Source organism: Abramis brama, assembly GCF_963993115.1.
Source record: "Abramis brama genome assembly, chromosome: 16".
Lineage (NCBI taxonomy): Eukaryota > Metazoa > Chordata > Actinopteri > Cypriniformes > Leuciscidae > Abramis > Abramis brama.
The window spans coordinates 13,902,739-13,928,808 of NC_139978.1; the positions used below are offsets into that span (position 1 = coordinate 13,902,739).

A 26,070-nucleotide genomic window follows, 5' to 3' on the forward strand; every position below is an offset into this window, starting at 1 on the left:
AATATAACATTTAATATTTCATGATTACTTCAGACCATTTTTTTAAATGAATGCCCACCAAAAATACGTCAAAAAAAGTCAATGCCAGCATTTGTGAGGAAAAAAAGACAGTATGACCAATAACTTTACTTATTGAAATTTATTAGGTACATTTCCTAAGGTAAATTTTTATGCGTTTAATATGTATCCCACAAAATGTGATGTTTCAAAGCTGAACTTCTAATTTGCAGATATTTATTTCACACAATCACTTCAATGAAAAGAAGTGCAACTAAAAACAGTCTACAAGCGGTTTGCTAGGAGACTACTGACAATATTAAATGTTCTGTTATTTAATCATTCATGTATTGAATGTTACACACATTGGTACAACATCACAAGACACCGATTACTTTGCATTACAATTTTTCTACAGAGCACAGCACAAGTTCTGTGAAGTGTACAAATGTAGCAGGATTATAAGCACAATAACGTGGAAGATTCGAACAGAACAGAAAACATGAGCGATCTACTTCTTCCTTCCTCCTCTCTCCTTAAGGGCCAGATGGATGACGGAGCCATTGTTCATGTTGTAATAAGCCAGAGAGTTGGAATCTTTGATGAAAATACCCTGGAGAATCAAACACAATATGAGATCTCGGTTTTAAAAGTAAATACTTTTACATTTTATATTAGCATTCACCATTTATATAATAAATACATTTTTAAGATTCAAATTAAAAAAATATTTTACCTCATACTGCAGCTTCTGCTTTCCAGCCGGCATACCAGTGGCTTCATGGATCTTAACCTTGATGACAGACACCTGAGGTACATAATGGCAATAAATTAGCTCAGATTTTCATTTCTTTCACAAAATATGTATAATTCTATTGGTCAATGGTTAAAAATGTGTACAAATGGAGTTGGTACATATAAATACTGGACAGGCGAAGTCTTTACCTGGTCTGTGAGAGGCAGGTTGAAGTTCAGCACTTGGCCACTCAGCTTCCATTCGGTCTTGTCCTGCATGTTGGGCACTTGGACCTTGACTGCAACAGGTCCCTAAAAGAGAGCAAAGATCACATTAGAAAGATTAACAAATGACAGATGTAATCTACTAAGTGCACTCAGAGTATGTTGCAGCAGTGTTGTACCTTGGTCCTGCGCAGGAACTCCTCTTCTGGAATCAGGTTGTCCTCGGTCTTCATTTTCTTGCTGGAAGGCTCGTCCTCGTGAGGAGGAGGAGGATGAGCAGGAGGCATGGGGGCGGAAACAGAGCTGGGAGGTTGAGGCACAGGGGGAGCGGGTACAAACCCTGAAAAACAAAAACAGTTTATTCACTACAACAAAATTATTATTAATATACTTGAAAGTACACTATGTAACTTTTTTTTGTCCAAAAGTAACTATTTAAATAATGAGTCAATACATCATCAATCCTTCTTCCAAAATGAGATTCTATTCCTTCCAAAATATGCACCCTGATTCACTAAGGTAAACCTATTATAAGGGTTTATATTTTAAACCTGTCGGGATGGTTTTCAGGGGAAATTGAGTACAGTAGCCTGTGCGTGTCTCATATGCATAAAAGGAGAAAAGTTGCACTGTAGTCACTTGGACTATTTTAAACATTGTCTTTTCTAAATTTCTGGGCCGGCAAGTTTCGATCCCATAGAAGCCTATGGAGGAGTGATCCAGCTCTCAGATTTAATCAAAAATATCGTATATAATATCTGTGTTCTGAAGATGAACGAAAGTCTTACGGGGTTGGAACAACATGAGGGCGAGTAATTACTGACAGAATTTTCATTTTTGGGTGAACTAACCCTTTAATTTACATTTTGGAACAATGTACCAAGAAGCTACATAAAAGATCTGTAATTTTAAAGACTCACCAGCAGGGACCACCATAGGTGGAGGTCTGGGTGCCATAATATGGGGTCCAGAGGGTGGCATGGGCACCACATTGATGCGTGGGGCGTGCAGCATGGGTGGCATGGGAGCCAGAACTTGTCCAGGGGCGAGACGCACCACAGGGGACACTGGAGGTCTGGGTATGACAGGCACAGCAGGAAGCAAAGTGGTTCGCACTGGGGGCGCCATCTGGAATATACACAAGAGCCTTTAGTTAGGACTAGCACTTTTATTTTTGTGTTCGACAATCACAGTGATCTTGCGAATCTCCTGAATGCAGAAACAGATTGAGACTCACGGTAGGTCTGGGCATGGTGTTGATTGGTGGGGTGGGTTTGGGCATGCTGGAGGCTGCTGATTGCATGGGCGGCTGAGGCATCTCATTGGGCTTGCTAGGGCCGATCTTCTCCTTGGTGTCGTCCTCCTGCACCAGACCTTTAGCTTTGTGGATGGCTTCGATCTGCTCCTGCAGGGTGATGTTAGCCTGAGCCGCCTGCTGGGTACGAGCCATACTGCCTGAGTGACCGTCCCATGTGACCTGCGGAGCAAGTAAAAGTGCTGTTAGATGAACACAACTACCTTCTGGAATTCCTCACTTTGGGGTCACACTTGTGATTCTCGGCAGTCAAAACGGAGAGAAGACAATAATAATGAATTTTTTTATGAAATGAAATTAATGTACCATTTCATTAATATTTTTTAATATTTTGTATTTTGAGGGGATTTCTTGGTACTAGACAAAATTCACCTCTAAATTACACAATTTAGTTCTGTAAAAAATACAAAAAAATTGAAAAATTATACTTATTACAAGTGTGAACATTTTTGAAGACTATTTAGTAGGGGCTGGGAATCTTTTGGTACATCACGATTCGATTAGAATCGATTCTTGAGGTCACGATTTGATTTAAAATCGGTTCTCAATTTTGAATCAAATTTCGATTCGATATATGCATTTTGATTGTAGTTTACTGTTCTGTGTTACTTTTGTTATTTGACTGTGGTAGACAGTTTAATAGGTTTTGAAGAATAAATGTCATCCTACTGAATTAAATGTGAACCAATAAAATTTATTTAGTTTTTCTTCCAATTTTAGTCAACCCAATATTATAAAACAAATTTATGAGGCTGCTGTCCCTTTAAGAATGAATGCACGGATATAGTTACACATCCGCATTGAGTCCTTGATCACATACAACAGGGCATGCGCAAGGTGAATTTTGAGAAAGAAGAATCCACTTGGTGTTAATACGCAGTTGTATCATGTAGTCTTTCTTACCTTCTCCTCAGGCTTCTGTATCTCCTCCTCTCCGATCTTCTTACCGATGGCCGTTTCTTCCACACCAAAGATATCGGTACGTCTCTCGGCCAGCTGCTTCAGGCTGCTCTCGATGTCCAGGCCGGGAGCGTACACCTCCTCCTCGATCCGACGCTCTCGGATGTTGCGGTCACGCTCCTCCAGCCAGCGAGGATCCAGCAGGCCGATGCGCATGTGCTCCTGCATCTTACTGGCTGGGATCTTCTCACCCGTGATGGGGGAGATGAGGTACTCGTCAGAGGAGGTCATGGGAAGCAGAGACTTAGACGCTGAGGAGAAGATGAGATGGAAAGTGAGTGGATACAAAGAAACGTGTGCTATTTTAGAACAATAAAGTGTTTTATAAATGCGCTTACCCTTGGGGTCGTAGTCTTTGCGAATGATAACCTGGTCTGGGGTGGGGGGCAGAGGTGGTGGCATGGGGTTATCAGGAGGTAGAGGAGCTTTCATGCCATCATCCTCTTCATCAGAGCCCTATTGAGAGGAATAACAGATGCTAGTTAGTCAGAGTAATAGTTAACCCACTTCTACAAACTCATCATCTATGGCATTATGTGAACATAACCCTGGTTGTCTGACCTCGTCCATGTCCTGCAGCTGTGTGTCCTGGTCCAGCTGAGCTGCGTGTCTGTCCTCCCTGCCTCCTCTCTCATCCTCTTCATCTTCACTCTCCACCTCCATCTCCACCTCCTCACTCTCTCCAAATTTCTCATAGCGCTCCTGGATCAGGATACGAGCACCCAGCTCCTCAGGAGTAGTGGGAGGAGGGAAATTACCTGTAAAAAAAGTATTAATAATGATGATGATGATGATGATGATTTAAAAAAAATAACATGAATATTATAATAATAATAATTAACAACAAATAGTATGAACAATCAATTTAATATAAATCAATTTAATGAAAAATTGTATAGTTTTTTTTTTTATGGTATAGAGGCAGAGGCTCTGTTCTTTCTTTTGATATATTGCATGTTCCGATACTCATACAACAAAATATTATGGGGGCCATGAAAACTTTGTGAAAATGACCAAAAACAATAATAACATTGATAATATAGTATTCATATCTATACAATTATTAATTATACAATTTCTTCATCATCTTACAATTGTGTCTGTAATTGGCTAATTAAACCACATCTGAGATTGAAGAAATTGCTTGCTATTACCAGAATCAAGAGTATTCTTCTGATATACAATAGTATTTGCGCAAATAAAAATACTCAAATATCTAAAATCATGTTAATTGTCGTCAACTAAACATGCTCACCTTGCTCATTTGGTTGGAAGTCCACCGTCTCCACGACCACAAAGTCATGCCAGTCAATCTGAGCATAAGCCACCCTCTCCTTCTCTCGCTCCTCCTCTTCCTTCTTCCTCTCTCGTTCCTGGAATTTGGCCCACTCCACACGATACCTGACCTAAAATATTGGGGAAAGATGTGATATTACAGGTCAGTCTGATCTGTCCTTCCCTTTTGAGATCTTACGAGTTTCAAAGCTCAGATTGATCCAACTTTATTGATACATTTTTTGGGACTAACTGAATTTAACGAACGACTACTTATAAGACATGTTATATTTCACAACTTCAGTTCTACTCTCTGATTCACTATACATTCCCTAATGTGGTTTTAAATCACTAGCATCCACTCTGTTATCCATTTTCCACCAGAATGGTTTGCATGCTGGAGCCAAAACCTGTTCTCGGCCGGTCGAACTGGAGCCTGTTGTGAACCGTGCACTTGTTTCCACGGACTTGAGGAACAAGCGGTGATGTAACGCTGCTACATGTTGTTTACCTGACTATAACCAGTCTAAAAATTAAACGGTGCACGTTCCAGTGTTGTGCAGACAGTGAATCACATCTGTATTGCGGGAGTGATTCTAGCAAACGGCAGCTCACATAAACTCCTGGTACTCTCATCTGTCCTCTTTGGAGATATTTTGAACATGAAACTGTTGATTCACTCGCTGTCTCGTACACGCATTTTTATATATTTAGATATATCAATGAGACCGCCATAGACAGCTGGCTCCATTCCAGACCAGAACGTTTTTAGGAACGGAGTTGAACCAAACCACATTTTCTGCAGTGGAAATGCACGGAACAGTTTGAGAACGGACACAAGCCGGTAACACACACCGGAACCATGTGACCTGGAATGGCTGTAATAATTACCTGGTCCAAGACCTCACGAGAATTCTCTGCTTCCTTCTTCAGTTTCAGCAAAAGACCTTTTGGAGGGATTAAAACCTGCAAGAAACCAATCAATTAAGCGAATTTAGTGTCCCACTTGAATAACTTTATGATTCCCAAAAAAACTCAGCTTTTATTAGCCACCATTAGTCCTGAATATCACTGCCATACCTTTGTGTACTGTTCCACCAGTTTTGTAAAGTAGTTGAACAAGCTGTGCTGTGGTCGCAGGAAGTCAAACTGGTAGTTCCTCTGCTCCTTCTGCATCAGCTGCGTGAGGAACTGACGGCCATTTCGGGCGACGAACTGTGCAGTCAGCTTCACCACATCCAGGTCAAAGGCTGAGATGGAGGGAGGGTCGGCAATGAACTCAAACTCAGGTGGAGGCTCCTTGGGCACCACCGTCTCATGGATCACCTGCGCTTGAACCTAAAGGACCACAAACGCATAAGCTCTTCATAAAATATCCAGCTATGAAAGACTTTCAAATCAGACTGCTTAGATTATGACTTGACAGGTTTTGTTTCAATTACTAGTATGTGTTGTATAAAGTCAATGACAGGATCCTGACCTTCTGAGGAAGCTGCTGTGACGCTTGCTGTTGCATGACTTTAGGCACGGCTGCAGACGGTTCCTGAGCTTTGCCCTCCTTGAACTCGTTGACCTTGTGGCGGTAGTAAGCATGGTAAGGGTCGTTGGGGTTGAGGAAGTTGAATTTTGGGTTGTTGATCTCATTCTGTCGAATCCTGGCCTCGAACTCAGGTCCATTCCTTCGAAAAAATAAAAAGTGGTTAATTATTGATTTAACAAATGTACAATATTGAAACGATATGATGTTATATGACTTGTTATGATATGATTTCAAACCTGGCCACGAAGCTGGCAGTCTTGTCAACAATGTTCCGGACTTCAGGAGGCGGATAGATGATTCCCACAATGGGCTTTGTGGCTGGAGTCTCTTCTTTCTGCTCCTCGGGCTGTTATTAAAACATTCCACAGCTTAACTGATCTGAGCCTTCATTAACACTTTGGTTGCAAAGACTGCCTCACAAGCCAAATATTTTTGACTATCTGCATATTCATTAGCTTAATCTACCCAAAAAGAGTCCATTGAATTTATGATGAATAATGTAATTTTAATTACTTAATGCAATATTAGCCAAACTATACAAAAGGAAAATATATTATTATGAAAGTTCTGACTTAACTCAAGCAGTGGTAATATAGTAAGTTAAGTTGATTCATTCCCCTGGCCAACTTTAACTTTCACTGCATCCAAAATTGCATACTTCCCTACTATATATAGGTGAAAAGCAGTATGTGACAAAAAAAGTATGTCTGAATTCACAGTACTCATAAGAGAGCAAAAGTACCCAGATGACCTACTACTTCTGGCGAGACACTTCAGAATCTTGCAGGTTGTCTTAGGTCATCCCGGTACTTTTTGCCTTCTCTTTTTAAGGACTAGGAATTCAGACATAATTCTTGCACATAATGTTTTTTCATGATAGAGACAGTATGGCAAATGTAATACGTCAGCAATCCATTCATACTAATATATATATATATATATATATATATATATATATATATATATATATATATATATATATATATATATATATGTATGTATAAACATATAATACTATATTCATACTGTAATGTTTTTAAGCGGTCGTGAATTACTTATTCAAAATAAGTACCCAAGTTACTCAAGGGAGTAAGTTATGCTATTTCGGAAGCAGCCATGATGTATAAAACATGCAATATTATGGTCGATTAACATCTTTGTAGGTTTATGAAGATAAATCGGTTAGTAATTGAATATAAAGCAGATGGATCTACTCTGTACTGTCTCTAAAATAAATAAATCATAGGTTCATACCTTGTTATTTAGCTCCGGCTGCATGATCTGCACAGGCCCAGGCGGCATGACTGCGACACTACAGGCTCTTCTCTGGACGAATCAAGTAAGTACCGCTGAGAAACATAAACAGTTATTGTCAATCTAATGGTAATTTGTTTGACAAAATCAACGTACAGCGTTTAAAACTACTTAAGTACTATAATTTCTATGTACACTTTCATACAACTTCACTAACCTCTGGTTGCGCCAAACGCCACACAACAGAAGACGACAAATAAACTACTTCCGGTAGCAAGGCCAATGGTGTTCGTGGGAAATGTAGTTCAAGTGAAATGATTCCGCCTACATGCGACCATGGAAACCTGGTGTGTGTGTATATAGAGCTAATGCACATGTTCTTGCTACAAAACTAAAACGATTAAAGAAAAAAACGCATATTTCGGCCTGTTAAACAATGACTCACCTATTAGGCCGTCAGGACTGTATCGACAGTCTTCGGAGAGATCTTATTGATTTACAGGGAGCAGTGCTGGATGTTTTTTCTAAGACTGGACCCGTCCGTTTCCCTTCATGGAAGTTTCCCGATAAACTGTCATGTAATCTGGATTTAGTCAGTCTTTTAGAAGAATATGATTATGTGGATGGTGAGGAGGAATTCAGTCAGCACTCCCACATAGTCCTGCTAGAGTTGCTGATGGACAGGTAGTCAACTTGTTGTGAATTATGTAAATTGTGTAGTATATATATATATATATATATATATATATATATATATATATGAATATTTGCATTATAAGTTACATGTAATTAATAAATAATTATGAAATACTATATAATACTTATTTTAAAGGTGATCTGTTGACAGAAATACAATATCATATACATAACTTTTTTATTACCTTAGAATAAGCCATTTATATCTACATACACCACGGGTCCCCTTACATTGAAATTGCCGACGATGTTTCTACAGTAGCCCTAAACGGACAAACGCGTTTCGTTATGTTGTTATTGGTGCAACGAAGCAAGCTAAAGTCAGCGAATAAAACACTGACACAATGATGAACAAGTAACAATAATATTCGCAATAAAATATATTTTTACTGAATAATAAAGTAAACATAATTTCTTAATTTATCTTTGTAAAGAAACCTCTTTGCTGATCTGGCTACTCTCTGCTGTCTCAGACGATGACATATTTTCCTGTTGGCCACCGTAATTTCTGTTGGTTGCAAACTTGCAATTCGTAACCCCACCGCTAAAATCACACACTGTACCTTTAAAGGTTTTTTTTAAGTTCTTATGCTGACCTAAGCTAAATTTATTCGATCAAAAATATAGTAAAACAGTAACACTGTGAAATATTATTACATTTTAAAATAACTGTTTTCACTGTATATTTAGCATAGAATTACATTGTTTATTCCTGTGATGGCAGCCATTACTCCTTCAGTGTCTTATGATCCTTCAGAAATCATTCTAATATGCTGATTTGGTGCAGCTGCTTAATATTTTAGTGGGAATTTTTTATTTTATTTTTTATCAAAATCATTATGTGCATTTATGTGTTTCAAATCAAATCAAATCAAATCAAGTATATTGGTATAGCGCTTTTCACAATACAGATTGTATCAAAGCAGCTTCACAGTATTAAAATAAAATAATACAACAAAGTTTGTTTCTAGTGGAATTTATTATTTATTATTTTGTTTGTCCCAGATTAATGCTTCTTCTTCAGAGTTTCAACGTTCATACAGAGCAGTTGCTTGAGAATCCGAGAGCTTTATCATCTGGTCAAAATGAATCCTCTGTTTCCATCGGTCCCGTGGTCAAACGCTTCTGGAACAACCTTCTTCAGCTCAGCAATCCACAAACACAACAGGTAAGAAACCTCTTGATAAAGACAAAACACACACAAAACACTGTGAAGACCTATCAGCAATGATCTTTGCTTATAAACTAAATCAGTAATCCATGTAATTAATTGTATTTCACTGAAAGCAATCAGTTAATTTGCAACCTAAAAGATTAACTAAAGGTCTCTTCTTTCAGAGCGCCAGTGAACAGCAACCTCCATCTCAACTGAGTTCATTCACTACCAGAACAGCAGCAAATACTCCTAATATTAATACGCACAAAACACAGAGCACATCCATTGCAAGTACCCATAAAACCACCTCAAGTACCCCAGATTCCTCTTCCCACCACAGAAGAGCGTCCGCCTGTGTGTCTCGGTCCGCTCACACTGTGAGCTGTCAGACAGTAGAGTCGTCCCTGGTGCCCTGTGAGGCCTGTGCTTGTGTTCAGACGGTGATGAAGGAGAGCAGTGATGCTCTAGTGTCTCTGTGCCAGTCTCTGGGTTTGCCTTGCTCCATGCAGGGCTTCCTGGAAGCTGTGGAGGAAACACAGCAGCTGGGCCGCTTGTCTGCATGTGACATCTCCCAATGGGCAAGTGAGCAGCGTAAGGATATGAGCCGTGTGGGGAAACATGTTCTGGAGGTGAGGGTCGGAGTGGTTTTGTTGGGTTTGTTGTGGCTATTCACACTTTTGTCATTTAATCCTGATTACACTACAATCAAAGGTTTGGAATATTACAATAGTTTTTTTATTTTGTTGAAAGAAGCCTTAGTTTTATGCTCACCAAACACAGTAATATTGTTAAATATTATTATAATTTAAAAGAGCTGTTTTCTTTTTAAATATATATTAAAATGTAATTTATTCCTGTGATGGTAAATTCTGAATCTTCTGCATCATTACTCCAGTCTTCAGTGTCACATGATCCTTCAGAAATCATTCTAATATGCTGATTTGGTGCTCAATTATTATTATTTCAAGTGAAAAATCTGAATAATTCCAAATTTTTGACCGGTAGTGTATTTCCTCATTTGGTTTTTATAACTATTCTTTTTCAATTGGAGGTGAGAGAAACTTTTGAGCCACTGAAAAAGAAGCTGAAAGAGACAGAGATGGAGCGAGAGAAGCTGAGAAAACTGCTATCAGAGACGGTCAGAAGAGAGAAGGAGGAGAGGAGGAAGATGGAGGAGGAGTGTGAGAGAAGAATGCAGGAGGTGAAGGTCAAGGGAGAGGAAGCAGTAAGGAGGCTAAAGGAGGAGTTAAAGAGAGGTGAGAGTTTTTTTATCAAGACCCTTAACTCACATCTGAAACTTCATGTTAACAATCATTTTCTTTCACAGGTGTGATGCTATTAGAGGACAAAAATTCTGAACTCACAGCAGAGCTGAATTTGCAGACAGAAGCCAAACAAAGTCTTGGTAAGCAGGACATCATTATAAAACTTCTGGCCAGCTGTTTCTACTACCACTACTGTCCACAAAAATGGGACTGTAATAAAATCCTTAAAAATATTTTCTTTTCTTTTTTCCCCCCCTTTATTTTTGAGCTGCACAAAATGATCATTACAATGATTTATGTTTCTCATCACTATTAGTAAATATATAGAATAATACAGGACAGGGGTTTTCAAAGTTTTTGATGTTAAGGATCGCCTTCTTAAAATGCAATGACAACTATTTAATATATATATATTTATTTTTATATATACTGTATATATATATAGGCTATATATATATATACTCACCGGCCACTTCATTAGGTACAACGCAAATATCTAATTAGCACATGGCAGCAATTCAAAGCATTCAGGGGCCGTTTACACAATAACGCTTTCAACTAAAAACTGAAAACTTGTCATGCATTTTGGCCGTTCATTTACACAACAGCAGTGTTTTGGGGGCCTGGAAAAACTAACTTTTTAAAATGGGTTTCAAAGTCCGCTATCGTCTCAGTGTAAACTACAAAAATGTGAATTTGTGAAAACAGTGACGTCATGCACTTGCATATTACGTGTTCAGTCTAAGTTCTGACTGAGCATCAGAATGGGCAAGAAAGCTGATTTAAATGACTTTGAACGTGGCACTGTTGTTGGTGGAGTATTTCAGAAACTGCTGATTTACTGGGATTTTTACACACAAGCATCTCTAGGGTTTACAGAGAACAGTCCGAAAAAGAGAAGATATCCAGTGAGCAGCATTTCTGTGGGCAAAAATGCCTTGTTGATGCCAGAGGTCAGAGGAGAATGGCCAAATTGATTTGAGTTGATAGAAAGACAACAGTAATTCAAATAACCACTTGTTACAACTGAGGTTTGCAGAAGAGAATCTCTGAACGCACAACACGTCAAACTTCGAGGCAGATGTGCTATAGCAGCGGGTGACACTCCTGAAACTGAAGCTACAATTTGCAAGGGCTCACCAAAATTGGAAAATAGTCCAATAGATGGTAGGGTCAGAATTTGGTGTAAACAACATGAAAGCGTGGATCCATCTGCCTTGTTTCAGCAGTTAAGGCTGCTGGTGGTGTAATGTTGTGGGGGATATTTTCTCAGCACACTTTGGGCCTCTTAGTACCAATTGAGCATAATTTAAAGGCCACAGGCAACCTGAGTATTGTTGCTGACCATGTCCATCCCTTTATGACCACAGTGTACCATCTTCTGATGCCTACTTCCAGCAGGATAATGCACCATGTCACAATGCTCAAATCATCTCAAACTGGTTTCTTGAACATAACAATGAGTTCACTAAACTCAAACGGCCACAGTCACCAGATCTCAGTCCAACAGAGCACCATTGGGATGTGCTGGAACAGGAGATTTGCATTGACTGTGCAGCCGACAGATTTGCAGCAACTGTGTGATGTTATTATGTCAATATGGACCAAAATCTCAGAGGAACCTTCTGTCCCTTGTTGAATCTATGGCATGAAGAAACAAGGCAGTTCTGAAGGCAAAACGGGGTCCAAACCGATACTAGGAAGGTGTACCTAATAAAGTGGCTGGTAAATGTGCATTTGCAGAGTTAATTAATTGGCTTTTATATCATCATTAAATTACTGGGGAAAAAATCCAACCATTAAAGTGATGTTAGATGTATAAACCTGAAGAAGAACATTTTTAATTTAATTCATATGATTTGCACTATTTAAAATAAATATGTAAAAGCAGCTTTAAACATATAGTGCCTTACAACTCAGTGAGCAAGGAGGAACTTAATACAAACTGTTATTGAAAATATGTATGGCATAAGGAAGGATAGATGACCTTTAGCAAATAAATATAATTTTTACAAAGAAAAGGCAGATTTGGTCTTTTAACTATTTCACACTGTTTAAAACTATGACTGTCAATAGAATAAAATAATTGTGATTAATCTTGAAAATAATAAAACATCTAATTCTATAAATGTGTTAAAAATATTGCATTAAACAGTTTTAATATCTTGTTCTTGAAAGCCCTAATACATACTTTTGTACAATATTATATTATTGTAGAATTTTCTCTCAGTTGTTATGAGGTATATACTTTGTGGCCCCTGGGGGTCCCTCAACCCCAGTTTGAAAAACCCAGAATCCTACAAGATCGATTTTGGGATGATATAAGGAATGGGTTACTTTTTTTTCTACAGAATGTGAGAGGGCTGCACTACAGGAGCAAGTTCATCATCTGCATACTTCACTAGAGACCATGTTAAAAGAGGTGGAGGAGAGCAGGACAAACCTGGAGAAGGAGCTCAGAAGTACAAAGACACTGTTAGACAAAGAAAGCGCCAAAAACCACAGTGTGCAACGCCAGCATGAGGTGTGTCAGTGTGATCACTGTGATAAATATCATAATATTAAAATCAACAAGAACAACTTTAACAATGTTACTTCCATAACATGATATTCAATGAGGAAAACAGTGTTGAGCTGGACTTGATTTCATCTAATTCAATCATGAAACATGGTTATTTTGTGCACAGGCTCTTCAGGTGAAGCAGACAGCTCTGCGGAAGCATCTGGATGTGCTGGTTCAGCAAACTGAGGATCTACATAACAGTCTGGAAGAATGTGAGGATGAAAAAGCTGATCTTGCCAACAAACTCGCAGAGATCGTACAAGAAAAAGACACACTTCATGAGCAACTCACACAGCAGCAGGTAAACATCTAAAGTCAAAAATATTGAATACTGAAATACTGAATCAGCCTGACCGCATTAGGTCACACCAATTAAACCTGAGAGTTTCTTTCTCTGCAGTCCCGGTGTAGTTCACTGTGTATCGAGAAACAAAGGCAGCAGACAGAGATCACAGAACTGGAGGAGAGTATGTCTCATCTGAAAGAGATGCTGGAAGAAGCTGCTCAGAGAGAGCGGATACTGGTGGCCTTTCCTGAGCTGAATCCACACGCAGCGCCACAGAGTGAGTAAACTCTGCCCACTCCTGCCTCTAAAAGTTGGCATGAAGCACAAGTTGCAATAGTCTTTTCTTCCCTATTGTGACATATATCAGAGTCAAACGGCTTCTCGAACAAGAAAAAATGTAGGATGAGACTTGATTGGATCGTTATGGTTTGCTGTTGCTTCGAGTGACAGGATGTCCCAAACACATCATCAGAGAAGGGAAGTTATTTTGATTAAAGATTACATGGGCACATGAATAAAAAAAAAAAAATGATGTACGCGAATCATTTATAATAAATACAATATTGCAATACTCCAACATTCCATAAAAAAACAAGAATTGTCCATTTTGATTTTATGGTGACTTTAAGTTAGGAAGCAATTTCTTATTCCGGACCAGATTTAATTCAGAAGGCAGTGGATATGTATACTTATATATATATATATATATATATATATACAGTACCAGTCAAAAGTTTGGAAACACTACTATTTTTAATGCTTTTGAAAGAAGTCTCTTATGCTCATCAAGCCTGCAGTTAAAAAACAAAAAAACAAAAAAAACAGTAATATTATGAAATATTATTACAATTTAAAATAATGGTTCTCTTTTTTAATATACTTTAAAATGTAATTTATTTTTGTGATGCAAAGCTGAATTTTCATCAGCAAGTACTCCAGTCTTTGGTGTCTTATGATCCTTCAGAAATCATTCTAATATGATGATTTATGATCAATGTTGGAAACAGTTGTGCTGCTTAATTTTTTTTTTATAACCTGAGATACTTTTTTCAGGATTATTTGATGAATAAAAAGTTAAAAAGAACTGTATTTATTTAGAATAGAAATCTTTTGTAACAATATACACTACCGTTCAAAAGTTTGGGAACAATAACTTTTTTTTTTTAAGAAATTAGTACTTTAATTCAACAAGAATGCGTTAAATTGATAAAAGGTGATGGTAACGATTTATATTGTTAGAAATGTTTTTATTTTGAATAAATGCTGTTTTTATGAATAAATGCTGTTAACGTTTTACTCATCAATGAATCCTGAAAAAAGTATTCCAAAAAAATATATTAAACAGCACAACTGTTTCCATCATTGATAATAACTGAGTATCAAATCATCATATTAGAATGATTTCTGAAGGATCATAAGACACCAAAGACTGGAGTACTTGCTGATGAAAATTCAGCTTTGCATCACAAAAATAAATTACATTTTAAAGTATATTAAAAAAGAGAACCATTATTTTAAATTGTTTTTTTTTGTTTTTAACTGCAGGCTTGATGAGCATAAGAGACTTCTTGCAAAAGCATTAAAAATAGTAGTGTTTCCAAACTTTTGACTGGTACTGTATATATATATATATATAATTTTTAATAGTTAATACTAGCAAAAATGGCATGTTTACATTAGCAAATAGTCCTAGATGCTACTTACACAAAGTGTAAATACAAGTACTATGCTATTTGTACTAAAGGTCAAATATCTGAACAGAGCGTGATCAGTGTGGTCAACAGAGCAAGTGAAAATAGCCTTTGCCAATAGTGCAAGTGGACGATTCCCCTTTTTTTAAATAACGGAATGACATTCGTAAGTCCATTTTCCTGCAATCAAGTTTAACGGGTTCCTAGAAGTAAAAATTTCAGCGATTTTCTCCATAGGGAATTCTTTTTAATGATAGCTTATTACCCTTAAAGAAAGAAATTTCAGAGAAATGCAACAAGCACACTGCGGCTAGAACTGCTCACTCCCATACACTGCAAATGATGTAACAGAGTTTGTCTCCCTACGTTCTCAATATTTGTGTGTGTGTGTGTGTGTACCTGGTATTCCCTATGTTATGGGGACCAAATGTCCCCTCAAGGATAGTAATTCCAGTCAATTTTGTCTTTATGGGGACACTTGTTTTGGTCCTCATGAGGAAAACAACTTATGAATCATACTAAATGAAGTGTTTTGAAAATCTAGAAATGCAGACAGTTTTCTGTGATGGGTAAGTTTAGGGGTAGGGTTAGTGTAGGGGGAATCATCATAAAAATCATTACGTCTATGGGAATACACAAAACAGAAAATTCAGAAAGAAAAGAAGAATAAGCCATTTCTTTAGTGAATCATGAACCATGCGAATGATCGAAGCATGACCATTGTGCCCTAATTTCCCAAAGAAAGACTCCAGTGATTTGACTTTAGTGAATCAAATCATTAAATGTAGTCTGATTCGTGAATGGAATTTTGTAGTTTTTCTAACACTTTTGTAGTTTTTCTTTTCTTTTCCAGTGAATTAAACACATATAGCTTACAACTTGTGTTATGTTTAGGCCTGTGCAGGTGCATGTGCATGTTTGTCAGAAGTATTTTATAAAAATAAAGAATGAATGAAATATGTTACCACATATTTACCACACATAATTAAGGCCAATTATTAGATCAGATTTAAATTTCCTCTCTCAAAAGACTGTAAAACCTCATTTGAAAGTCTAAAAACACCTGTTGTTACATTTTGTGTGATTCCCACCCCTACCTGCCACTTACAACCGGTTCTCTGTGTGTGTCACAGCTACAGGTGATGTGCTGTGTGATATGGAGCAGCAGCTGAAGGCAAACTCAGTGAGGATCAGAGTTCTGCAGCAGGAGAACGTCTCCCTGAGCAACAGTCTAGACAGACTGAAGGACAGAGAGGAAAAACAAAGATCTTCAGACTCTGGGATAGTAGAGATGGACAGGAGCAGAGAAGCTGCAGTGATGGGACCCTTGGAGAGCTCTAGCACCTCCTCTCCCATCTCTCCTTCATCCATTCTTCATCATCAGACTCTCTGCCTCTCTCTCCATCAAGATGTGGAAGAAAGATACAAGAACATTCGTCTGGCTGCTCGCATCCGGTCTGCAGGCACACGTCGCAGGAGGAAGTGATGTCACTTAATAGACTGAGACTGGTCTGGAGACTGGGATATTAATGTGACTTTTGTGTTGTTCGTTTGTATGACATTGAAATTACAATGGACCTTTGGCATTTTACAAATGTTGCACATTGAACAACAAGCAACAGTGAATGTTGTATGAACTGGATCTTCAAATCCATGCTCTTCAGCAACTGGGTTGGAAAAATATTGTTGTTGGTTAATATTTCAACCCAAAAAGATGCTAAAAGATTCTGGCTGACTTTATCAAAATGAAATTATTTAGGTTTTGTCAGTATCATCACTGTTTGTGAACACACACACACACACACACTTCCCTCTGCAAAAAAAGGAACCTGAAAATTGTTCAAGTAAATTGATAAATTGATTCCTTTCCTAGTAAAGCCCTCCTGCTCATATGTGTATAGGCTATTTTCTTAAAAAAACAAAAACACATGATGGTCGCCGCCGTACTACTAAAAGGTGAATATTGATAAAAACGAAAGTAAAAATCCTCCTGTTCGTCTTGCGTCATTACTGTGTTTGAATGGCTCGCGCGCTTTTTCTCTATTTGAATCTAAACAGTATCAATGTAGATAAGAGGAGGGAGGGGCTGGATGGTATTTTAAAGTGTAAATCTAAGTAGGCCATTATGGTCATTATGTTGGTCGATTTATAAGACATGCAAAATAGGAAGACATTGGAGGTATTTAAAAAAAAAAAAAAAATTGTAACCATCCAGACGTGAATGAAGCCGTTTCTAACATGCATAAATGAGGCTTTTGGATGGAGGAAGCGCGTGTGTGCAACAGCAGAAGTGTGAGTTTCTCTGTTTTAAAGCTCTTTTGTTTCGTATTGATTTAATAATTGCCTTTAGTTTATACTCTTTTAACTGTATATTAAATTTCCGCCCAATGTGGATTCTGCGCGAAACGTGAGTAAGTTAGCATTTTCTACCACAATGACCAAACATTGGCTGTTTTATTAGAATTAAATGTTTGTGATCTTCTACAAATGTTGTAAAACTTGACTAGTTTGCTTACATTTTTTCCTGCAAGTCTTTTTTTTTCATGTTTGAATATGCACGGACTTTGTGCTATACTGTATCCTACGTGCCCTTGATTTTCTAAAATGATTATCACAGTAGGCCTATTTCATAAACAGCAAGTTATTTTAAAGAATCCATTTTCTACACATAGCAGCAACGACAAAAGAGCACTATACTACCTGGCTAATTAATTACTTTATTGTTTCTGTAACTAACTGTTTAACTTCATGTATCTGCACAAAATATTGCATCACCATGCAAGTTACAGGCATATTTAAATGGCCCAGTTAGCTATCAGTTGAGAATTACACATTGTTTTAGTTTTAAGGTATAATCTAATTTGTAATTTTTAAATAGCCAGAGATTTGCATACACAACATCATTGTGGATTTTCTTTCTCCTTACTGAGATCATTACAACATTATATATATATAAATATATATACATTTTGCTTAATTTATTAATTATGGGTTTTGTTATATTTTCTTGGTCCTATCAGGTCTGCTGAGTATGTAGACTCGCTTCTCCTCACTCATAAAGGCAGCAGTCTCTTTGAGGAGGATCTGAGGTCAAAGTCCATCAGATTAAAATGAAGAGAAATTCTGTTAAAAGATCTAAAACCAAACAATCAGCAACAAGCAGATGTCTGCATAAAAGGTCCAAAGGTAAGTTCAATTTAGGTATTACCTATTTAAACACTAAAACAGCACAAAGACTAGCTGCCATCCCACGTTAATCTTGAGTAGTAATCTGTTCATAGCACTGATGTTCCTGAAGCAAAGGAGTACTCAACTCATTTTTATTTCTTATTGCGAGTTTCCTAGATGCCGATTAAAGGCTAATCAAGGTGCGGTCACATTTACAATTGCTCTGCAAAACTGGAGGTGAAATCTAGTCATTCAATGGGAATCCATGTGATCTGGAATTTCATATACAAAATTGCTGCATTAACCAACAGAAAGCTGCTTGTTGCTTGCTAGTTCGAAAGTGACTTCTGTGTGAGCGGTGCTTTATGCATTGCTATACTATTGACTATAAACCTTTTTCGCTTCCAAAACTGAAATGTGTGCATACTGCATATTAAATATCTCATTGAATTCATATTCTTAACATTTCGAGCTGTTTATAAAGTCTCCATCCTCTCTTTGTTTTTCCACATCTCTCCTGTTGAAGCGGACCCAGATTCAGAAAACACACCCCCTTGCCCAAGTCCAGTGCAAAATAAATCTGGTAAGAAACACTACAAAACTGTAAGTTGAATAGGTGTCATTTGGGAGGGTTGGATTTACAGTGGATTGTTAATTTAGTCAGTTTTCAACTTATAGAGAATTCATTTAACATAAAACTCAATCATGGGTCAAGTCTACAGCATTATCATAGTGTTAACCATCAGTTTTTGACGGGTCATTTCTGTTTTTGTTTCTAATTTCTCTCAGCAAGGGACCATGTAAGGACAATTTTAGCTCATACTCCTTCACGTCTGAATGTCACTGCTTCAGCGGATCATGGAAGTCCAGTCAGTGCTCCAACAATTAGCCAGACAAGTGTGAAAGGAAACTTAACTATAAATCAAAACTGTAAGTTGTTGTTTTTTTACCAGCTTTGATTTGTAAAACATACACGATGTATATAATATTTCATCTAGTGAAAATAATACTATGCCTCTTTAGTTACAATGGTCTTGCAGAATCCCTCTGATGATTATCCTGTGGCTGAGGTAAGTGAAATATCTTAAAGATTTTTATTGTTAATAATACATATTTGAAACTTCACCTCAAGAAATTGCATTTGAAAATATTAGTGGCATAAATATAACTCCCTTTATTGCTTTCTTTCTGCATTAGGATCACTCAGATGGGGGGACAAATGATGAATATAAAAATCTTCCTTCACACAACACTGAACAGTAAGTAACTTGAAAAAAATAAATTACATTTTCAGGTGTTAGTGTCAGTTCATGTAAAAATGTCTTGTTAAAAGAATGGAATATTACTGATACTGGAATTCATGCAGATCTGGGGCCGTATATGTATTAACTAAAGCCACTCAGAGTAAAAGTGTATCCTGAAGTGTCAACATTTTTACTCTTACAATTATTCCTATTAGGGATGCACGATATATATCGGCCACTATATTGGGATAGGTTGATATATGTTAATTAGGGGCCAAGCACTGAAGATGCATAGGCACCTATTGTATCTGTTGGCGTTCTTATCATTCTTCTTCCGTTTCTTCTGCTCTTGAGTCTATGGCCCATAGAACCAAATGGTAAAAAGCTATGAAATTTGGCAAACTGATAGAGGACAGTCTGAACTGTCACCACAGCAAATGTGGAATCTCTAACTGTCCCTCTAGCGCCACCAACTGTCCAAAGTTGCACTCATGTTTAAGCTTGTAACTCGAACCGTAAGGGCTAGAAACAAAATTATTTTCTGTTTCCTTGGCTTAAGGCGATTCGTTTTTAATGGACATATTTCATATAGTTACTCTAGTGCTCTAAACATGATCCGCGTATGCACACGTCTTCTTCAAATGAAATAAATATATGTGCAAATAAGGACACTTATTTGGAGCCGTACGTCTGATCATGAACGTAATGACACGATGGATTATTCTGATACACAGAAGACAAGGATGTAGACTGACAATTCAAAGAACAATTGACAAAAAAGTAACTATGCCTTTATTCTTTCTGTTAAACTGACGCGTCATTTGTTTAGAGACTGTAATGCTCATAAATGTATGAATATATTATAATTAGTCCTTTTAAATGTTAAATGAGTTACTCACTCTCATGTCATTCAAAAACTCAAAAAAATGTAAATGAAATTTGAAAGTCCTTCCATTAAAAGTCTATTCACCCAAAACTCTGACCATTCAAAACGTTCATAAAGAGATCGTAAAATAAATCCATTTGTTTAAATAAAGTCTTCTGAAGAAACATAATTGCTTTATATGATTCAACCCCTTAAACCCGAAGTGTACTGCCGGCAGTACATCCCCCACCCGCGTAAAAAAATCATAATGGGAGCAACCACTGAATGGAACAACACAAAATAGGTATCTAGCTTAGAATCTTAGCTTTTTAATGTATCCAACCACTTTGATCAACTCTTAACGAGGGCTGAGTAGTCCCTCTAAACCGGAGTGTATGTAGCCAATTTGATTAACTCCTAAGTAGTGCTGAGATATTTGCTGATAAATAGAATTTTTTTCCCATAATTTATGAAATACTTTTTTGTACTACGTACTGCAATATGTCAAATACATCATACAGCTCAGATTGCCGTGTGTCATATGTCATTTGAAAGGTCTCAATGAGTAGAATATAAGAAGCATAATTGTTTCGGGCTTTTTACTAAACTTGAGCAAGTTTTTGTACATGAAGTACATGTAATCTCACGATTACAAAAAGCCCCAAACACATTGCGTTGATCACAAGATATTCCTCACGAAGTGATGCATACTTGGCTAAAAAAAACATGTTTCTCATCTTTCCAGGATGCGATGTGTTTTCCAATGTCCCCTGAACCGTCCTTGCTTGTTTTCAAACCACTTTGATAAACTCTTAAAAGAGTAGTTCACTTTCAAATGAAAATTAGACCATGATTTACTCACTCTCAAGCCATCCTAGGTGTATATGACTTTCTTCTTTCAGACGAATACAATCGGAGTTATATTAAAAAATAAATGCTGGCTCTTCTAAGTTTTATAATGGCAGTGGATTGCAACCAACAGATTGAAGCCCAAAAACGTGCATCCATCCATCCATCATAAACAAAATCCAAATGGCTCCGGGGGGTTAATAAAGGCCTTCTGAAGCAAAATGATGAGTTTGTGTAAGAAAAATATTAATATTTAAAACTTTATAATGTAAAATAACTAGCTTCCGGCCAAACGAACATACGGATTCCACTAAAGTGTAAAGCGCAACTTACGCGAGTAATGCGACGTACTGCTGATATTTACGCTACGCCATGACGCACTACGCTACTTCTAATATCATAAGTTTCGTATGTTGAGCATTAGAGGCATCGTTTTCGGGCATCGGATGGATGCACGTTTTTGAGCTTAAATATGTTGGTTGCAATCCACTGCCATTATAAAACTGGGAAGAGCCAGGATATTTTTTAATATAACTCCGATTTTATTCGTCTGAAAGAAGAATGTCATATACACCTAGGATGGCTTGAGGGTGAGTAAATCATGGGGTAATTTTCATTTGAAAGTGAACTACTCCTTTAATGAGTGCCTCTAAACCGGAGTGTACCGCCCGCGACTATGAAAATATTCATAATCTTATTTTTCAAAATTACTGGCTTGATTAACACAAAATAGGTGTCATTTGAAAGCTTAGAGTCTGAACTTTACAATGAATGTGTAAATTCTGATTTGATTAACTCCTAAGTAGTGCTGAGTTATTTGCTGATAAATAGAATTTCTTTTTATCATACACTGTAAAAAAAATTTGACTTGGGGATGTAATTTTTTTTTTACAGTGTAAGCTATAAAATACTTTTTTGTAATATGTACTGCAATGTGTCAAAAACATCATATAGCCCATGAAACATTCACAGATAGTTGAAAATGGCACATTATTTTTTAGAGCATATTATTACAATTAAAATGAGCCTGAAATGGATATAATCTATTGCGGTGGTCACAAGATATTCCTCATGAAGGAACAAATTTAAAAATGCCCATGACGGGGCGTCAAGGACTGAGCAAAAAGGCTATCTTGGTTCCAAATGCTGTAGCTTTAGATAACTTTATGCACCACAAAATTTTATCCAGATGCAGCTCACATGTAGAGGGACTTCACCAAAAATAAAAATTCCTCCTATTATTATTTATTATTAATAATAATTATTTTCTTATTTTCTTCCTGAGTTATTCCATGTCAAATAAGAAGGATTATATATATATATATATTGTCTTTTATCAGCAGTTTCTCAGCATGAGAATTTCTAAATGTAATGTAATGTATATTTTCAAAACTTTTGAAAAGTGTTCTGTTAAACGATACCTACCTTTTGACTCTCCTTGCTATAGGTTTGGAGTTATGAGTCTTTAGTTTTGTGTGTGTCACTCAGAAAAAAACAACTCTAAAAATGCCCTCAGGGCTTAGGGGATTAATGTTTAATTTATACTTTTATTCACTATAAACATTGATCAGTGCAGAGGCCAAATATGGTAAATGGAAGCATAACCATACTTGCATAGAATTTTTTTTTAGCATTGGTGCATGTTGATTCAGAGCTTGCTTCATCTGAAGTCTTTATAATAGGCTGGATCCAAACTGGAGCTGACATACTCTCTAGTTACCTCAGGATGGGCATCCCAAGATAAAACAGAGAAGCAAATAGAAAATAATTAGCGACGCTGCTGTTCATAACATTAGGCAAATATAATCATGTGTATTTGATCTGATATAACTGTATAAGGTTATGAGATGCATCATGTGAATGCTAGGCTAAAGAGATGCGTCTTTAATCTTGATTTAAACTTGGAGATTGAGTCTGAACCCCGGACATTATCAGGAAGGCTGTTCCAGAGTTTAGGAGCCAAATGTGAAAACGCTCTCCCTCCTTTAGCCCAGAGTTTTGTGACCTTAAAGAGCGTGATGAATTGTAAGGCGATAGAATATCAGTTAAATACACAGGAGCTAAACCATCAGTAGCAATACTTTGTAATTGATATGGAACCTAATAGGTAACCAGTGTAGAAATAATAAAATTGGTGTTATATGATCATATTTTCTTGACCTAGTAAGAACTCTAGCAGCTGCATTTTGGACTATTTATAGATTGTTTATTGAGGATGCAGGACAACCAGCAAGTTACTACAGTAAAGTAATGCATTACAGTAAAGTGCTTGCATTACTTGCTTTGACACATGAAAACAAACCTTTTATTCATGTGCTTATAAGTGAATAAAAGCCCAATAAAAGTGTCATAGGTTGTACAATCTATGTACAATCAATCAATACATTTGAACTACAATAATAATGAGCAAAGCCTGTATTTAAAAAATAATAATAATAAATTCCAATCTTTGAACCTTTTCTTGTAGGGTCCTTCAAAAATGTAAAAGCTCTCAGCGCTTACATCATCAGAGACGCTTGTCCTACAAAACTTGTCAGGAGCAACCGACATTAACCCTTGCAGAGGTGAAAAAGAACACAAATTACTTACGAGAGGTCAGTAAATTAAGTACCATTTTTTGATTTCTTATCATTTGGCTTTTTGCCAACTACAACAGTTTGGAATACTAAGATTTTTTTTAAGTTGTTGAAAGAGGTCTCTTGTGATTGGCAAGGCTGCATTTATTTGATAAAAAATACAGTAAAAACAATTTAAAATAACTAATATAATATATTTCAAAATGTAATTTATTCCTGTGATGGCAAAGCTGAAAGTTTTCAGCATCATTACGCCAGTCTTTAGTCTCACACGATCCTTCAGAAATCATTCTTATATGCTAATTTTCTTTTCTTTGAAGTCTAAATAATATCATTTCATTGTTAGGTTACTGTTATTGGAAAGATCTTTGAGAATCAGCCAGCAATCAACAACATCCTACCTGATGAAGAAGGGATGCAATATTCTCATCACACGCTGTATGATAACACTGCAAAAGTTCACTTGAGTTTAGCAGATAGATTTACTGTAACCCTCAATCAGTGGTATATATTTAAAAGTCTTTCCATTTGTGACTTTGGCGAAGGAAATGTACTCAGTTCAACCGAACTCACAACGCTGGAGCCATTTACTCCTTTAGAAGACAATTTACAGGAGCCTGAAGAGACAATCATCTCAGGGCTGGTCACTGAAGCATTACTGAACTTTGAATATTTTTGTTCATGCAGTGCCACTCTCTCTCTCTCGAATTCAAAACTGTTTCATATTAAATGCAAGGAGTGCAGAAAAAGCTGCAGGTGTGAAAGCGTTCAAAACCAAGCCAAGGCCAATGTAACCATCAAACAGCTCAATGGAACAGAGCAGAGAGTGGTGTTAAATGATACACTGCTGCACTCCATTGTCAACTTTAAGAGAGAGGGATACTGTGACAGTCAGCAGCTAGAGGAGCGTCTGCTGAGAGCTGAGAGAATGACCGTAGTCTGTGTGGATGATGAGCCTCGGCGTGTCCAAATAGAAGCAGTGGAAGAAGCAAAGAATGTGGCAAAATCTTTTTTTTCTAAGTTGAAATGTTGTGTGTCATGAAGCCTTGTCCATTAAAGGTGCAGTAAGTGATTTCTAAAAAAACGCTGTTGAAAGTGGATTGGACCAAACACCACAACACACTTGTATCCAATCAGCAGTAGCTTAAAGGTAGGTTATGGGATTTGCAAAACGGCCGGCAGATTTTGAAAATACACTCAACACTCAAATGGTCCTACCTTCTTTCCTCCAACGCTGGCCCTGACTCCACCCATTCATGTGGAGGGTGTGGGATGGGGGGAGGGGGGTATGGTACGACCGTTTGATTGACGAACTTACTGTCCAATGATTCTAGGTGGTCTTGGAAATGATTGGCTGGAGTTTTTCGAGTCCTGCCCGTTCCACAGATGATTCAATTGCTTAATTTTCATTTCAGTGCTTCTAACTCAGTGGCTGTAAGTGGGTTAGGAATAGGATTTCAAGTGATTTTGAAAAAATGGACAAAAAAGAGAATCACATACCCCACCTTTAATATTAGAAAAGACCTAAAGCGGGACAGCCTGAAAACGGATGCAGAGGTTCTATTGTTTCTGCTCCATACGTAACATGGGTTTTTATTGTGTGCTGCTGGTGAATAACAACAAGCTCTTGCTTATATATACTCGTGTACTGTATTTTCATTTTTTGTTCGTCATTCATTTGTCATCTTTGCTTTATTTTTCGGGAAACATTATTTTTCAGGAAGCATTATTTTGCAACATTATAACATATATAGCAGCATTTCATCTATGATAAAGAGACATTTACTCTTGCATTGTGTGTTTGTGCATTTTGTGTTCGTTTGGGTTGATTTCAAATACCAACAGTGTTTCTCAAAAAATTGCTAAAAGTTATTTTCACTTCAATTAATGCATGTTAAAACATGTTCATCACAGAAGAGATGTATTCAATTCATTACGTATGAATTGCATTTACTAATTATGTATTTACTATATTATTTAATCAATCATCCCTCTATTGACTTGGCAACATGCATACAGGATATTACTTCAAAAAAGATTACAACTAACATGAAATAACAATTAAACAATGATTCTACAGCATTTATTATTCGTAGTTAATGTTAATCTCAAGCTTAACTAATACATTTTTAAGATCAAAAGTTCTATCTGTTAACATTAGTTAATGCACTGTATACTAACATGAACGTTAACATTTTTGAAAGTTAATGTAAAAAAATACATTGCTCGTTCTTAGTTAATTTATTGTTAACTAATTTTAAGAAATTAGTATTTATTAGTATGTATTTAAGTGTTGCCCATAATTTCAACCTTGGCAACTGAATAGATGTGAATGTTTACTGACAAAGACCTCAGTATGTTGTCATGGTAACCACCAGGCTTGAGTGAAACATTATCTTTTCACTATACA

At 36.9% G+C, this 26,070-nt stretch overlaps 4 protein-coding genes across 4 annotated transcripts in view; 3 read left to right on the plus strand and 1 right to left on the minus strand.

The window, feature by feature from the left end:
- LOC311098384 (H-2 class II histocompatibility antigen, I-E alpha chain-like) overlaps positions 1-26,070 on the plus strand; it is an 88,227-nt gene that overhangs the window by 13,981 nt on the left and 48,176 nt on the right. The gene's annotated exons all lie outside the window — the stretch shown is intronic.
- Positions 125-7,567, minus strand: sf3a1 (splicing factor 3a, subunit 1). The gene is made up of 16 exons (XM_084086934.1): positions 7,519-7,567; positions 7,302-7,396; positions 6,284-6,393; positions 5,988-6,186; positions 5,588-5,845; positions 5,399-5,473; positions 4,488-4,638; positions 3,794-3,990; positions 3,571-3,688; positions 3,176-3,483; positions 2,195-2,434; positions 1,878-2,085; positions 1,137-1,297; positions 943-1,044; positions 734-805; positions 125-610 (listed from the first exon to the last, which is right to left on the minus strand). The coding sequence occupies exons 2-16, from the start codon at positions 7,347-7,349 to the stop codon at positions 509-511; spliced, it is 2,349 nt and encodes a 782-aa protein (XP_083943060.1). The 5' UTR covers positions 7,350-7,396; positions 7,519-7,567; the 3' UTR covers positions 125-508.
- On the plus strand, positions 7,554-16,946 carry ccdc157 (coiled-coil domain containing 157). The gene is made up of 9 exons (XM_084086935.1): positions 7,554-7,985; positions 9,003-9,165; positions 9,336-9,782; positions 10,205-10,409; positions 10,481-10,558; positions 12,770-12,942; positions 13,106-13,282; positions 13,382-13,544; positions 16,092-16,946. Exons 1-9 carry the CDS (start codon positions 7,738-7,740, stop codon positions 16,442-16,444), a joined length of 2,007 nt encoding a protein of 668 aa, XP_083943061.1. The 5' UTR covers positions 7,554-7,737; the 3' UTR covers positions 16,445-16,946.
- On the plus strand, positions 17,003-25,450 carry LOC311066003 (uncharacterized protein). Its single transcript, XM_084086936.1, has 8 exons — positions 17,003-17,250; positions 17,979-18,144; positions 18,653-18,709; positions 18,916-19,056; positions 19,150-19,196; positions 19,324-19,385; positions 23,552-23,678; positions 24,007-25,450. Exons 2-8 carry the CDS (start codon positions 18,069-18,071, stop codon positions 24,700-24,702), a joined length of 1,206 nt encoding a protein of 401 aa, XP_083943062.1. The 5' UTR covers positions 17,003-17,250; positions 17,979-18,068; the 3' UTR covers positions 24,703-25,450.

What these genes read in the sequence shown, in the direction of transcription:
- sf3a1 (XM_084086934.1), bottom strand. Translation starts at nt 7,349, where the DNA reads ATGCCGCCTGGGCCTGTGCAGATCATGCAGCCGGAGCTAAATAACAAG. An exon ending in TGGTGGAACAGTACACAAAG is followed by an intron (nt 5,474 to 5,587) that starts GTATGGCAGTGA and finishes GGTTTCTTGCAG; the next exon opens with GTTTTAATCCCTCCAAAAGG. An exon ending in AGTTCCTGCGCAGGACCAAG is followed by an intron (nt 1,045 to 1,136) that starts GTACAACACTGC and finishes GCTCTCTTTTAG; the next exon opens with GGACCTGTTGCAGTCAAGGT.
- ccdc157 (XM_084086935.1), top strand. Translation starts at nt 7,738, where the DNA reads ATGACTCACCTATTAGGCCGTCAGGACTGTATCGACAGTCTTCGGAGA. An exon ending in TGGGGAAACATGTTCTGGAG is followed by an intron (nt 9,783 to 10,204) that starts GTGAGGGTCGGA and finishes TTTCAATTGGAG; the next exon opens with GTGAGAGAAACTTTTGAGCC. An exon ending in GTGTGCAACGCCAGCATGAG is followed by an intron (nt 12,943 to 13,105) that starts GTGTGTCAGTGT and finishes TTTTGTGCACAG; the next exon opens with GCTCTTCAGGTGAAGCAGAC.
- LOC311066003 (XM_084086936.1), top strand. Translation starts at nt 18,069, where the DNA reads ATGAAGAGAAATTCTGTTAAAAGATCTAAAACCAAACAATCAGCAACA. An exon ending in CTTAACTATAAATCAAAACT is followed by an intron (nt 19,057 to 19,149) that starts GTAAGTTGTTGT and finishes ATGCCTCTTTAG; the next exon opens with TTACAATGGTCTTGCAGAAT. An exon ending in ATGATTATCCTGTGGCTGAG is followed by an intron (nt 19,197 to 19,323) that starts GTAAGTGAAATA and finishes TTTCTGCATTAG; the next exon opens with GATCACTCAGATGGGGGGAC.